The sequence below is a fragment of the Mirounga angustirostris genome, unplaced genomic scaffold, assembly GCF_029215605.1.
Source record: "Mirounga angustirostris isolate CCGP_5_RB_7025 unplaced genomic scaffold, mMirAng1.0.hap1 SCAF_13, whole genome shotgun sequence".
Classification (NCBI taxonomy): Eukaryota; Metazoa; Chordata; class Mammalia; order Carnivora; family Phocidae; genus Mirounga; species Mirounga angustirostris.
The window spans coordinates 56925388-56937470 of NW_026991721.1; the positions used below are offsets into that span (position 1 = coordinate 56925388).

At 53.8% G+C, this 12083-nt stretch overlaps 1 protein-coding gene across 1 annotated transcript; it reads left to right on the forward strand.

The window, feature by feature from the left end:
• Positions 1 to 5318: 5318 nt before the first annotated feature.
• PHOX2A (paired like homeobox 2A) lies at positions 5319 to 11978 on the forward strand. The gene is made up of 3 exons (XM_045894360.3): positions 5319 to 7767; positions 9912 to 10099; positions 11031 to 11978. The coding sequence occupies exons 1-3, from the start codon at positions 7551 to 7553 to the stop codon at positions 11484 to 11486; spliced, it is 861 nt and encodes a 286-aa protein (XP_045750316.1). The 5' UTR covers positions 5319 to 7550; the 3' UTR covers positions 11487 to 11978.
• The last annotated feature ends 105 nt before the right edge of the window (positions 11979 to 12083 follow it).

Sequence of the window (12083 nt, forward strand, 5' to 3'; positions counted from 1 at the left end):
GCCTTTGTTCCCAACCAGGAATCACAATTATTCCAAGATTCCAACAGTTCTGAGAGTCTGATGCCCTCAGCCAATCTAGTACCAATTTCTATATCAGAGTCATTAGTTACAAGCAACAGAAACTAACTCCATCTTATTTAAGCAAAAAATATATTTATTAGATATTACATTTATAAAAGATATTAGATATCTCAGAGAATTACTGGAATGACTGGAGGACCAACTATAGAGACATAGAACTAGAAATACTACCCTAAATTAAGCTACATTGTTTTCCCCATGAAAACAGCCTTGCCATCACTGCCCCTTGCACAGCTGATGTAGTTGGCACTGAACCCTCACTGCTGCCAAGAACAAGCTCTGTAGGGGCCTGCTGCACCTAGAACTAGATGTTGCTGCAACCTTTTGCCCCTGTAGAGAATTCTTATGGTCCATGAGTCCTCACTACTACAGATTCCTTAGCTTAGTCTGTGATGAGCGTACATGATTGGCTGAGACGAGGTCAAGTGCCTGAATCTTGGTTGTAAGGGAAGTTTAGAAAACAAGTATCTGGCATCTGTTAGATGGGGAATTCCCCTAGCTTAGAAAGTGGTTTCAGATGCTAGATGCCAAAAAAAAAAAAAAAAAAAAAAGAATGTCAGCTCTTTCCTGCTGTCAGGCCAGAATGCCAAGAAGGACTGGGAAAATCACACTTTCCTAATTTCTCTGGATCTTCCCAAATATCTCCATTTCAGTTATAAGACACTCACTGTCTCCTAATCAATATTCACTTTAGGGGGTGGCAGAAAACTTGACTGTGGACAATCTGCCAAGCGCATGATTATCCTCTTGCTGCAGCCTCTGATTGCCGGTCACAGGCAGATGTTTCCTTACCAGAGTTACAAATTGTCATGCTGTCCCTCATCTAACCTGTTCCCTCTTGATGCACCTTTCTGAGGTTGCAAATGGAGACAGTATACACCAATATTTTACCTTTTTCTACTCAATCCTTCGATGTTGCAACCACAGGGCAAGGGGAAAAATTGACACCAAGTTCTAAGAGACACATGCAGTAGTTTTTCCAGCTACTTTATTATCACCTAACAAGGTCATATCATTTCCAGGCTCAGAATGGAGACATTCTCACTGCATCCCACCCTACATCAACAGGGCCAGTTTCATATTTTAAGATCTGCTCTTTGCATCATTACATACCTTATACCAATTTTTTATTTGAATATCTTTATTTGGAAGTGAAAAATCTAACTTGAACTAGATTAAACATAAAGAAGAATATATTGGATTTAAAAAAAAATCCATTGAAGGACTGAACAACTAATTTGCAAAAAGAGTAAGGATGTCTCAGGAATCACTGGAACTAGGCTCCTAAATTCTAACATGAGACTCTATATCTTTTGCTTCAACTTTTTATTTATTCTTTCTCCACTACAGACCACCTTTTCTCTTGATAGTAGGGAAAGTAGCTGCAAACATTTCCTGAGATTTATATTTATAGCTTTAACCATTCAAAAGAGAATGATTCGTTTCCCAATTAAGAAGTAATGAAGAGGAAGGGTTTGTTGACCCATCGTTGGACAAGTACCCACACCTGGACCAATTATGGCTGAGGGTAGGATTATATAAGAGCAATGATTCCCTGGGTAGCCACGTGGATGGAGGAAACAGTTCCCAAGACAAGAGTTGTGCTGGGCTGACCACACCATAGATGTCCACTATGGCAGCCCTTAGGCAGGACTCTTCCCACGCATAAAAACTTGGATAAGCTTGTCAATGTATGGCGTGGTTGTTAGGATCAAACCTTTTTTTCTTCTTCTCTTTTTAAAAGAAGAGTCAACTCACCTCACCATCTATGTGCCATTCTCTTGTCCAGACAACTGAAACATTCTAAGGATAACATCTCCCATAGACAAATACCCATGTGCCCATCAGACTAGGAGATTCTTTTGTTTTTGTTTTTTAAAGATTTTATTTATTTATTTATTTATTTATTTATTTATTTGTCAGAAAGAGAGAGCACAAGCAGGGGGAGAGGTAGGCAGAGCAGGCAGAGTAGGCAAAGGGAGAAGCAGGCTCCCCACTGAGCAAGGAGTCGGATGTGGGACTCAATCCCAGAACCCTGGGCCTAAGGCAGCCACTTAACCAACTGAGCCACCCAGGCGTGCCCAGACTAGGAGATTCTTAAAGAAAGCATCTAGGATTAATTTATTCCCATGTGTCTAGTGCCTCATGAAGTTCTATCATAGATCAGACACTCAAAAAAGATTTCTAGGGGTGCCTGGATGGCTCAGTCGGTTAAGCATCTGCCTTTGGCTCAGGTCATGATCCCAGGGTCCTGGGATCGAGCCCCTCATCAGGCTCCCTGCTCGGTGGAGAGCCTGCTTCTCCCTCTCCCACTCACCCTGCTTGTGTTCCCTCTCTCGCTGTGTCTCTCTCTGTCAAATAAATAAAATCTTTAAAAAAAAAAAGATTTCTAGAACTGGATTAAGATCTTCCCTCATAAAACTAGTGATGTAATGTATGGTGATTAACATAACAATAAAAAATTTGTTTAAAAAAATCTTCCCTCATTCTTCAGAGATCCTTGATGGTTGAGCATTTGGGTCCCTGGAAAGGCCTAATGCTAAAAGCTGAAAACAAAAATAGAAATTGGTAGTATACTGGGTAGCCTACGGTACCAATGAAAGAAAAGAAAAGAATGGTCAAAAGGGTTGTCCCCATAACAGAGAAATGAACAAGAGACTGCAGGTTCTGATAGACAGGTTGGGAGGACATACAGTTAATGTGTTTGCCTCCAACTCTCCCTGGAGCACAGAGTCATGGCAGAAGAGAATAGGGATTTGGAAGAAGGATGCCTGTGGAGTTGGTAGATAAAAGTGGGGCGGGATGGGGTGGGGAGAGGAGTTCAAAGGTCCTCAAGCAGGACCTGACAATGCACTAACTTTCCACTGATAGATAAACTCCCTTCCTTATTAGAAGTTAGACATGGATGTCTGATCACAGTTAGCTTCCAGTCATGGTTAGACAATGATGACACTGAGGACATTGCTTCAGAGGGTGAGAAAATGAGTTTCCATGGTAGGGAGTAGCCACTACTCCGTGCTCTTCCCCATAGCAGAGAAGGGCTGACAAGGAGTGTACTGGCTTAATAAATCAGCATGGTGGCCACTTTCTGAGCCTAGGTAAGCCTTGCTCAGAGTTATGAGGTGAGGCTAAGGTCAGAGACTACTTGTAGAAGTGGGAATAAGATAGTGGTACCTGGGAATTCCCAGGCTACCATTCTCCAAGTGACCATAGGCAGAAAAAGTTCTCCAAAACATGGGTCCTTCCTCATCCATTCTCATGGAGTTTCCACTGTCTAGGCTCACAGAGTAAGTTAGTGTCAGAGCAGAAGAAAAAAGTCCCCCCCCCCCCCCGGTTCCTTTTTGTATACTGCTCCCTCTGTCAGGGGGCGAGGGGGCGGAATCCTCCCACTCTGACACACTTCCACTGTTTTTAGTTCAACTCTTTCTACAGGACCACTCCTTGGGCCCCAGCCTCTTCATCTACTAAAATTAAGAGGTCAGGCTGGGTAATTCTGCTAGGCCTTGATATCCTCTGAAATCTTGAGGGTAGAGGTGATGCTGTGGTGCAAGCATGGGGGTTTATGTCCAGGTTCTATATCCAGGTATCAGGTGTAACAAATCAGAGAAGCCTGACCAGAGTGTGGTCTGGGTCTGTGAGTCACACAGGGCTCAGTCAGTTGGTGAGCAGGAGAAAGGGGGATGGGAGTGAGATGGTGCTGGCAGCAGCAGCCGCGATATATTAAAAAATATTCATTTAGTGCTTACTATGTGCCAGGTGCTATTCAAACACTTTATGTATTTTAATTCATCTAATCATTAAGATAAACCAGTTTACAGGTGAGAAAACTGAGGTATAGAGAGGCTGAATGACTTACTGTAAGTCATAAGTTTGTACGTGGCAGAGTTGAAACCCAGCAACCAGGCTCCAGAATCTGTCATCACTCGTGGAAGTGAAGACATGGTGCTCAGCAAGGGGGTGTCACAGCAAGATGGCTGCAACAGTGTTTTGTGCTAGAGCATCTTTTGTTCTCCAAGAGTGCACGCACTTGTGGGAGGGAGTTTCAGTTAGGATGAGCTCCCCACAAGAGATCTCATCCACTGGACTCTTGAGTATGAGGTCCTTGCGGAGTACAGCCCACTCTCCCTGTTTTCTTCTTCTTTTATGGTGAGTTCTCAGGGAGCCCTCTTTCCTGCCCCCATCTCTCTCTCTCTCTCTCTCTCTCTCAATCACACACACACACACACACACACTCATTTGCACGCACCATGCAGCCTACCCTCCAAAGTCCCCCCACTTCCACCACCTGGAAGACCTGAACCCAGTAGTGGACAGGGTTCAAAGCATTTTTTTGAGCTGTGTCTGTTTCTATGCCAATCAGCAGATGCAAATGGCTGCCTGCAGAGAAAGGAACCCGAGCCATGGGAAGGTGACCTCCTGCCCTGCTAACCCCGTAACATGCATGTTAAAATAAAATTCCTAATCACCACTACCATAACTTGATTACCTGCAAAGGTGTCAAGCATTCACAGATTATAATTGGTCAGAGATTTTAGCTGCAAGTGTCAGAAGCCCAAACTTAAAGTAGTTTAGACAGAGAGGGGAATTTATTGGTTCAGTGACCAAACTGTAGAAATGACAGGGATGGATCATGGTCTTGGACACAACTGGAACCAGGGCCTCTTTGCCTTCCCTCATATCTCTGCTTGTCCCTGCCTGTGAGCTTCAGTTGCTCTTTTCCTTCAGTTTTGTCACTGGGGAAGGGATAAGGCCCCCTGCAAATTCCTCAGACGAGGGAGGACTTTCTTCCAGCCCAAAGGTTGGCTCAGAGGAAGGAAGTTTCCTGTCCCTGGGGAATGAGGGAATGAAGAAGAGAGGATGATGCCTTTCCAGAGAGTGGGGAATGGGACTCAGGGGATGAGGATTCCATCCCCAGAAGCGAGGGCAGGGATTCCCCAACACACAGCTTAGCTTTCATTAACCCAACAAGCAGATGTGGGAAGACCTGTGATGTGCAGAATGATGTGCTAGGCACTGTGGTAGGGCTGGGAAGTAACAGTTCTGTCCCGAGACCTTGCATTTTATTGCAAGTATTGGGGACGTGAGTCACCAAAAGAGAGGGAGCTACTGTGGGACATTCAGCAGAGTCTAGGGGCGTCAGGGAAGGCTTCCAGGAAGCAATCATGTCCACTTCAAAACCAGATGGATAAACAAGAGTCATCCAGGTTTGGGGGTTTGAGGGAAGTAGGGGGCAGTGGAGCGGGGTGTGGAGTGGAATGAACATTCCAGCCAGAAAGGACAACTCTAAACTCCAAGATCAATCAATGTGTGGGGGCTTCAAAGAAAGCCAAGTAAGGGGGAGTCAGGCTGGGGCACTGGCGCTAGAGGACATGGTGAGCGGAATGAGGGCTTGGATTTGACCCCGAGGGCAATGGAGAGCCAATAGGTCTAAGGAGAGCACTTCCGAGTTCTCACTTCTGAGATCCCCTTTTGGGCTCCCTGCAGAGCATGTGTCAGAGGCGAGAGGTACACTTCACAAACCCGTGCGGAGAACTTTTGAAGCAGTTTTGCTGTCAGCTTTAGAAGCTTCTACCTAAAACGTAATTAGACACAACACTTCAAAGAACCCCCCTGGCATGGAGTAGTTACAGAATTGGGGGACAGGTGATCCTTGTGTGAAGCAAAGATCTGGGGGCCCTTGAAGTGGATGACCTGAGGATGGGCATGTTCCCCATAGTGGGGAATCGGGGAAAGGTATTCCCAGGGACCTTCTCTCATCCTGCATGGGCTTTCTCTGGGTCTTCACTCTCGCATCTGTAGGACCTACCAAGATTTGGGTGGAGGAGGCTGGGGGCTGGGTGGGAAAGCTGTCCAATCCACCTCAGGTGAGCTGCAGGGGCAGAAAGCTTCTCTCTTTTGTTCTAGAAAGGATCCTGTGTTGGTTTTCCCACAGTGTGAAGGCCCAAGGCTGAATCTGCTGAGGGTCAGGTCTGTGGCCAGTTCCAGAGTGAGTCTAGGTAGTTTACCTGGTGAAGAAAAGGAGGAGAGGGGATGGGGAGGCTGAGAGAGAGTGTGGAGGTCACTCGGTTACTCCTGATCTCCTGATCCTGACATTCATCACATACACACACTCTGTGCCAAGGGTGCTGGGGACCAAAGGGTCACACTGGGAGGTGATGGGCAGGGAAACTGAGCTGGGGAACTGGGGGAGGGGAGAGGCAGGCTGGGCCCTGAAGGTACAGGGCAGGGTTGTGTGGACAAGTCAGGATAGAGGGATCTGGGCTGCAGCGACCCTCCCCCTCCGCAGCCTGGCCTGGCCTCCACCACAATCCTACTGGCCCCTGGGCACTCCAGCTGTGGGTCTCAGCTCTCCGAAGGCTATTTCTCTCAGCTCTGTTCCTCCTCTGTCTGTCCCTGTCCTTGTCTCTCTGAGACCGCCCCTCTGTGTGTGTGTCTCCCTGTCCCTGCCCTGTTTTGTCTCATCTCTCTCCTGATCTCCATCTCAGTCCTTGTTTCCATCCATGTCTCACCCCAGGGTCTTCTCTGTCTCCATGCCTGCCTCACTCTCTTTCTTGGTCCGCCTCTTATCCTTGTCTCCTCTGTCTCTGCCTTGTCCCCATCTCCATCCCTGCCTTTCTCTTGCACGCGCTTCAGCTTTGTCTACATCTCTGTCCCTGTGGGCCCACTTGCCCCTGTCTCCAATCTCTCTCGCGTCCCTGGCTCAGCCTTGCCTCCATCTGTGTACCTGTATCTCTCTTGTCTCTTTCTCCATCACTGTTTCTGTCCCTTTCTCCCCCTGTGTCCTCTCTTCATCCACGTCCCCATCCCAGGCTCCGTCTCTTCCTCGTCCGTGTCTCCATCCCCCTCCTGGACCGCCTCCGTGGTCCCCGGCGGGATAGGACCTCGCTGGGGGCGGGGCCGAGGGGCTGGATCAGAATAACTCGGTTATAAGGACGAATTGAATTAACTTTTTCACCGGAGCGCCGCCAGGCCTGTCTCCCCTCCCTTCTGCGGGGCCGCAGGTGGGGAGGCCGAGGAAACGGGTTGGGACCCTCCAGCCTGGCACTGTGCGTAGAGAGCGAAGGTCTGATTGGGATTGGGGCGGGATGAGGACTGTAGGGATGGGGCCCCACACTGCCCCGCCCCGCACCTCGGGAGCCCAAGGAGGGCTGCGGGTACCCTTTGGAGTGGGGGTCTGGGGTAGCTGGGGGTGGGGCCTGGGCTGTCCAGGCCCCGCCCCGCGGAGCTTGCCCGCCCCGCCCCCTCCGCGGGGTCCTGAGCGTTAAAAGGCGCGCGGGCCGGGCCGGGCTGCACTTGCATTGCACCCAGGCGGAGGGCGGCCGCGACGGGGCGGGCGGACTCGCGGGCGCTCAGAGCCGGCCTCGGGTCCTCGGCGCCAGGCGCTCGAACCCTCATCCCGACCCCCACCCGGCCGGGGACCCCGACCCCGACCCGGCCCGGCCCGGACCCCGACCCCGACCCCCGGGCCGATGGACTACTCCTACCTCAATTCGTACGACTCGTGCGTGGCGGCCATGGAGGCGTCCGCCTACGGCGACTTCGGCGCCTGCAGCCAGCCCGGCGGCTTCCAATACAGCCCCCTGCGACCCGCCTTCCCCGCGGCTGGTCCGCCCTGCCCCGCGCTCGGCTCCTCCAACTGCGCGCTCGGCGCTCTACGCGACCACCAGCCAGCGCCTTACTCGGCAGGTGAGCCCAGCCCCGGCCCAACCCTCCCTCCAATCCTGCGGGAACCCCAGCCCCTGCCCTATTTGGCAAGTGATTGCGACTGTCCCCCACAGCCGCCACCATCCTTGCCCTCCAACACCCGAGGGATCCCCAGCCTCCCTGTAAGACGGGCCTCCCTTAGGCAGAGTTGAGCCCCACCCTCTCATCTTTCCCCTTCTCGTGCTCTTCGGGTCAGGGAAATAGATCCCTGGCCCAGCCCCAGGCCCCTCACCAGGTCCTCCCTTCCCCACCTGCAAAGACTGACCACCAAATCTCTCCATCTCCGTATCCTTGGAAGATGCTCCCGGCTCAGTCCAATCAGATCTCCATCCTTATCCCCACCCCACTTCATGTCTGACCCCAACAAGGGCTCCTGCAGCAGCTGAGCTGCCCAGATGGAAACCTTCCTAGAGCCCCAGCACCATCAAGCTCCTCCTGCCCAGTTTTGGACCCATCCTGCCTGTGCCCAGACCCTCTTGCACAACGGAAACCTCCTCCCTTGCTGGACGAAAAGAGTGTCCAGGTCATTAAGCCACTTTCATTCTCCCTTTCCCCCTGGAGACTCTCCCAGCTAGAGTCCTACAGAACCCAGAAGCAGTCTCCCAGTACCTCCAAGCCTCTTGATTTAAGTCCCAATCTGAACCCTCAACCTCATGGAGCCTCTCCAGCCATCCCCCATCTCTCCAGTTAGAGTCCAGGCTGCCCCACCCAATCTCCTTATCTCCTTCCTTCCTGGGAAGACCACTGGGACCCAAATAGAATATTGGGGCCTGGGGGGTGGGAAGGATGGTGAGATGGGGACCTGGATTTGGAGAAATGAGAAAGAGCAAGGTGGAGCCAAAAACTGGAACGGCGATGGGGAGATTGGGTACTCTGGGCCAGATGAGGATGTGGATTGGGGAGATAGGGTCAAGAAATGGGGATATGGGCCCCACAGAGATGGAGAAATGAGAACAGGTATAGAGAGGTGTGAGCAAAGATGGGAAGAGTGGGGGCCCTGGAAGAAATGGGGACCCAGGGTTGGGGAGATGGAGATAATAACTATGTGATGGGGACAGGAATTATGGGAGATGGGGACCAAGGAAGATTAGCAACAGAGATGAGGAAGATGGTGCTAGGAATGGAGTGTTGCAGACAAGGATTAGGGGGAGATAGAGAACTAGGGATGTAAGACAAAGATGAAGGATATTGGGGATTCCTAAAGAATATGGAGACTTAAGCAAGGGTTGGAGACAGGGATGAGGAGATATTGTCAGAAACAGTGTGGGGCAGCGGGGACTGGGATGGGGTAAAAGAGACAAGGATGGGAAGAGAATGAGGGAGAGCGGTGGGGCTGGCTGTGGGGGATTTGGGTCACAGAGAGAAGTGCCTGGAAGGAAGAAGAAGGGCAAAGAAAAGGTAAAGGAACCTGGGTGGGGGAAAATAAGGACCCTTTTCAATGGTCACAAAGAAAAGAATGGTCCAGAAGGGAAAGCTGAAGAGAGATGTGGATGGAGAAAGATGAGGACGAGGAGAGGACACCTGGAGGAGAATGGGCTGTGAGATGGGGCTGAGGAAATGAGGCCTGGGAGGAGAGAGATGGCAAGGTAGAGCAGGCCAAGTCCCTACATGGCAGAAAGTACATGGCAGAGCTCACAGTGGACCCAGACCAGGGAGTCTCAGTCGCCCAGGCGGGGTCCAGAACTGGTTACTGGGAAGACTCATGATGATGATAAGACCTGCAACCAAGGCTAGGGTAGACAGAGCAGGACCTGAAACCAAGCGGGCAGGCTGACCAAGGTAGAAGCACACCAAAGCAGAGGTCGCAGGCGCAGGTGGACTGGAGGGAGGTGAGGGAACACGGGGAGGACCGAGGACAGGTCAGCGGTCTTGACCTGAGGATCAGATCCTGATTCCCTTGCTGCTGCTCTTGGGCCCCAGGTCTCCCTGCGCCCTACCCGCCTTCACTCCTGCCGGCTCCACTGAGCGACAGGGAAGACGCTCAGTTCGAGACTGAGCGGAGGAAGCCGAGGGGCCGGGTCAGGGGCGGGGGACGGCGAGCGATCTCAGGGGCCGGACACAGCGGGCTGAGCTCGGCCCCTCACGCCTCCACCCTCGTCACTCCCCCCTCCTGCACACACCCCTAGTGCCCTACAAGTTTTTCCCGGAGCCGTCGGGCCTGCACGAGAAGCGCAAGCAGCGGCGCATCCGCACCACGTTCACCAGCGCGCAGCTCAAGGAGCTGGAGCGCGTCTTCGCAGAGACTCACTACCCCGACATTTACACACGCGAGGAGCTGGCGCTCAAGATCGACCTCACCGAGGCTCGCGTGCAGGTGCGTGTTTGCGTGTGTGTGCGGGAGTGTGCGCGTGGAGGAGGGTGGGAGGTTGGTGCCCGGATACCTGGGGGCCGCGGGACAGAGGGGCCTCACTCGGGTGGGAGGCAGGTGCAGCTTGGAGGCGGAAAGCTGGGGCCAGGGGCCAGGGCTTGGTCTGGGGGTGGTTGGGCAGGAGAGGATGGGCAACCCGGGGAGGCGACGGGGCCAAGACTTGGCAGACCTGAGGCCCTCGGGAGAACTGAGTTCTTCAGCCCCACGATTTCCCCCTGGGTCTCCTTAGTAGGGCCAGGCATGTAGAGGGATGCTTGGGAATTCTGGAAGGAGGCCGAGTGGGTAGAGTGGGAGCGAGGCAGACGAATCCGGGAAAACCAGCGAGCGCCCCCATGTCCCCTCCCTAGCTCCGCTGCTGTGAATTCTCTGAGCCCGAAACGCAAGGCTCTGGGCCGGCTCAGGGCTCAGGAGGGCCCGCCCAGGTGGACTCTGTTGTCTGTCTTACAAATCCAAGTACAGATGTTCAGCTGGTCCGCCTTCCCTGGAGACCCTGAACAAAAGGTTTCCCCTAGTGCCCGAACCCGTTCTCCACCGCCGTGAGACACTCCAGGTGGAAATTCCTGGAGCTTCTTGTAGTTAGGAACTGGGGGCAGGGCTTTGAGTGATGAGGGAGCGAAGGCGGGGTCCCCTCCAGGAGACCAAGAACACTGGAGGCAGCGGGGTCGGCGAGTGAGCAGATCCCAAGGGGAAGACCTGGAGGAAGGGGCAAGCGGAGGCCAGGAGGTGAGCAGAGAGGCGAGGAGGGCTACGAGCCTAGTGGTGGAGGGCCCGGGGGCCGACGCTCAGAAAGCTGGTGATAATCCCGATCCGGCCCCTTCCCGACTGAGGGCTCACCCGCGTCTTGCGGCCTCGGCCTGACCGGCCCCTGTGCCCGCAGGTCTGGTTCCAGAACCGCCGGGCCAAGTTCCGCAAACAGGAGCGTGCGGCCAGCGCCAAGGGTGCGGCGGGCGCGGCGGGAGCCAAAAAGGGCGAGGCGCGCTGCTCGTCCGAGGACGACGACTCCAAGGAGTCCACGTGCAGCCCCACGCCCGACAGCACCGCGTCGCTGCCGCCGCCGCCGCCGCCTGCCCCCGGCCTGGCCAGCCCGCGTCTGAGCCCCAGCCCGCTGCCTGCCGCCCTGGGCTCCGGGCCCGGCCCTGGCCCCGGGCCACAGCCGCTCAAGGGCCCATTGTGGGCGGGCGTGGCGGGTGGCGGGGGCGGCGGGCCAGGCGCGGGCGCGGCGGAGCTGCTTAAGGCCTGGCAGCCGGCGGAACCCGGGCCCGGGCCCTTCTCCGGGGTTCTGTCCTCCTTCCACCGGAAGCCTGGCCCGGCCCTGAAGACCAATCTCTTCTAGCCGCTGGACTCTGGAGGCTCCGGGCCTGCCCCCAGAGACGCCCCTGCCCCTCCAGGACCTGACAGAGTCCCTCCCCATTTGGGCGCCCGCCTGGAAGTGCCCATCTGTCCCCACCCCCTACCGTGTCTGACCCCTAGGTGTGCCCTCCCCAGCTTTGGAGACCAAGTCAGGGCCTCTCGTCCTCACCTGCCCTACCCAGCAGAGCGGGGTACTCTTCACTGGGACCTCCCCCCTTCCAGCTTGGCTTTCTTTGGAACTAGGATCAAATAACTGTGCTGGAACGTGAGGGTACTCAAGTGCAGTAACAGCCTGGCTCCCTCCCCTGGCTCTGCAGCTGGCTGGGTCACTCCTCACCTTAGCGACCAGCCTGCTGCCCCAGAACCTCGGGCCCACCCGTACTGGTCCTTGTTGGGATAATAAGCCACCTGAAGGATCGAACTGCCAATTTATCCCCTCCCATTCCCAGCCGGTCTGGCGCAGAGGTTAGGCCTGTTGAGAGCAGTGGGGCTGGCCAGGGCATCGGGACAGAGGGGTTTCCTCTTTCCTGATTATTATTTTTTGGGGGAAGGGTTGTTGTTGTTCTTTTCCTTTGAAAAA

Coding starts and splice junctions, on each gene's coding strand:
- PHOX2A (XM_045894360.3), top strand. CDS start 7,551: ATGGACTACTCCTACCTCAATTCGTACGACTCGTGCGTGGCGGCCATG. Junction 7,768..9,911: donor GCCAGCGCCTTACTCGGCAG/GTGAGCCCAGCC, acceptor ACACACCCCTAG/TGCCCTACAAGTTTTTCCCG. Junction 10,100..11,030: donor TCACCGAGGCTCGCGTGCAG/GTGCGTGTTTGC, acceptor CTGTGCCCGCAG/GTCTGGTTCCAGAACCGCCG.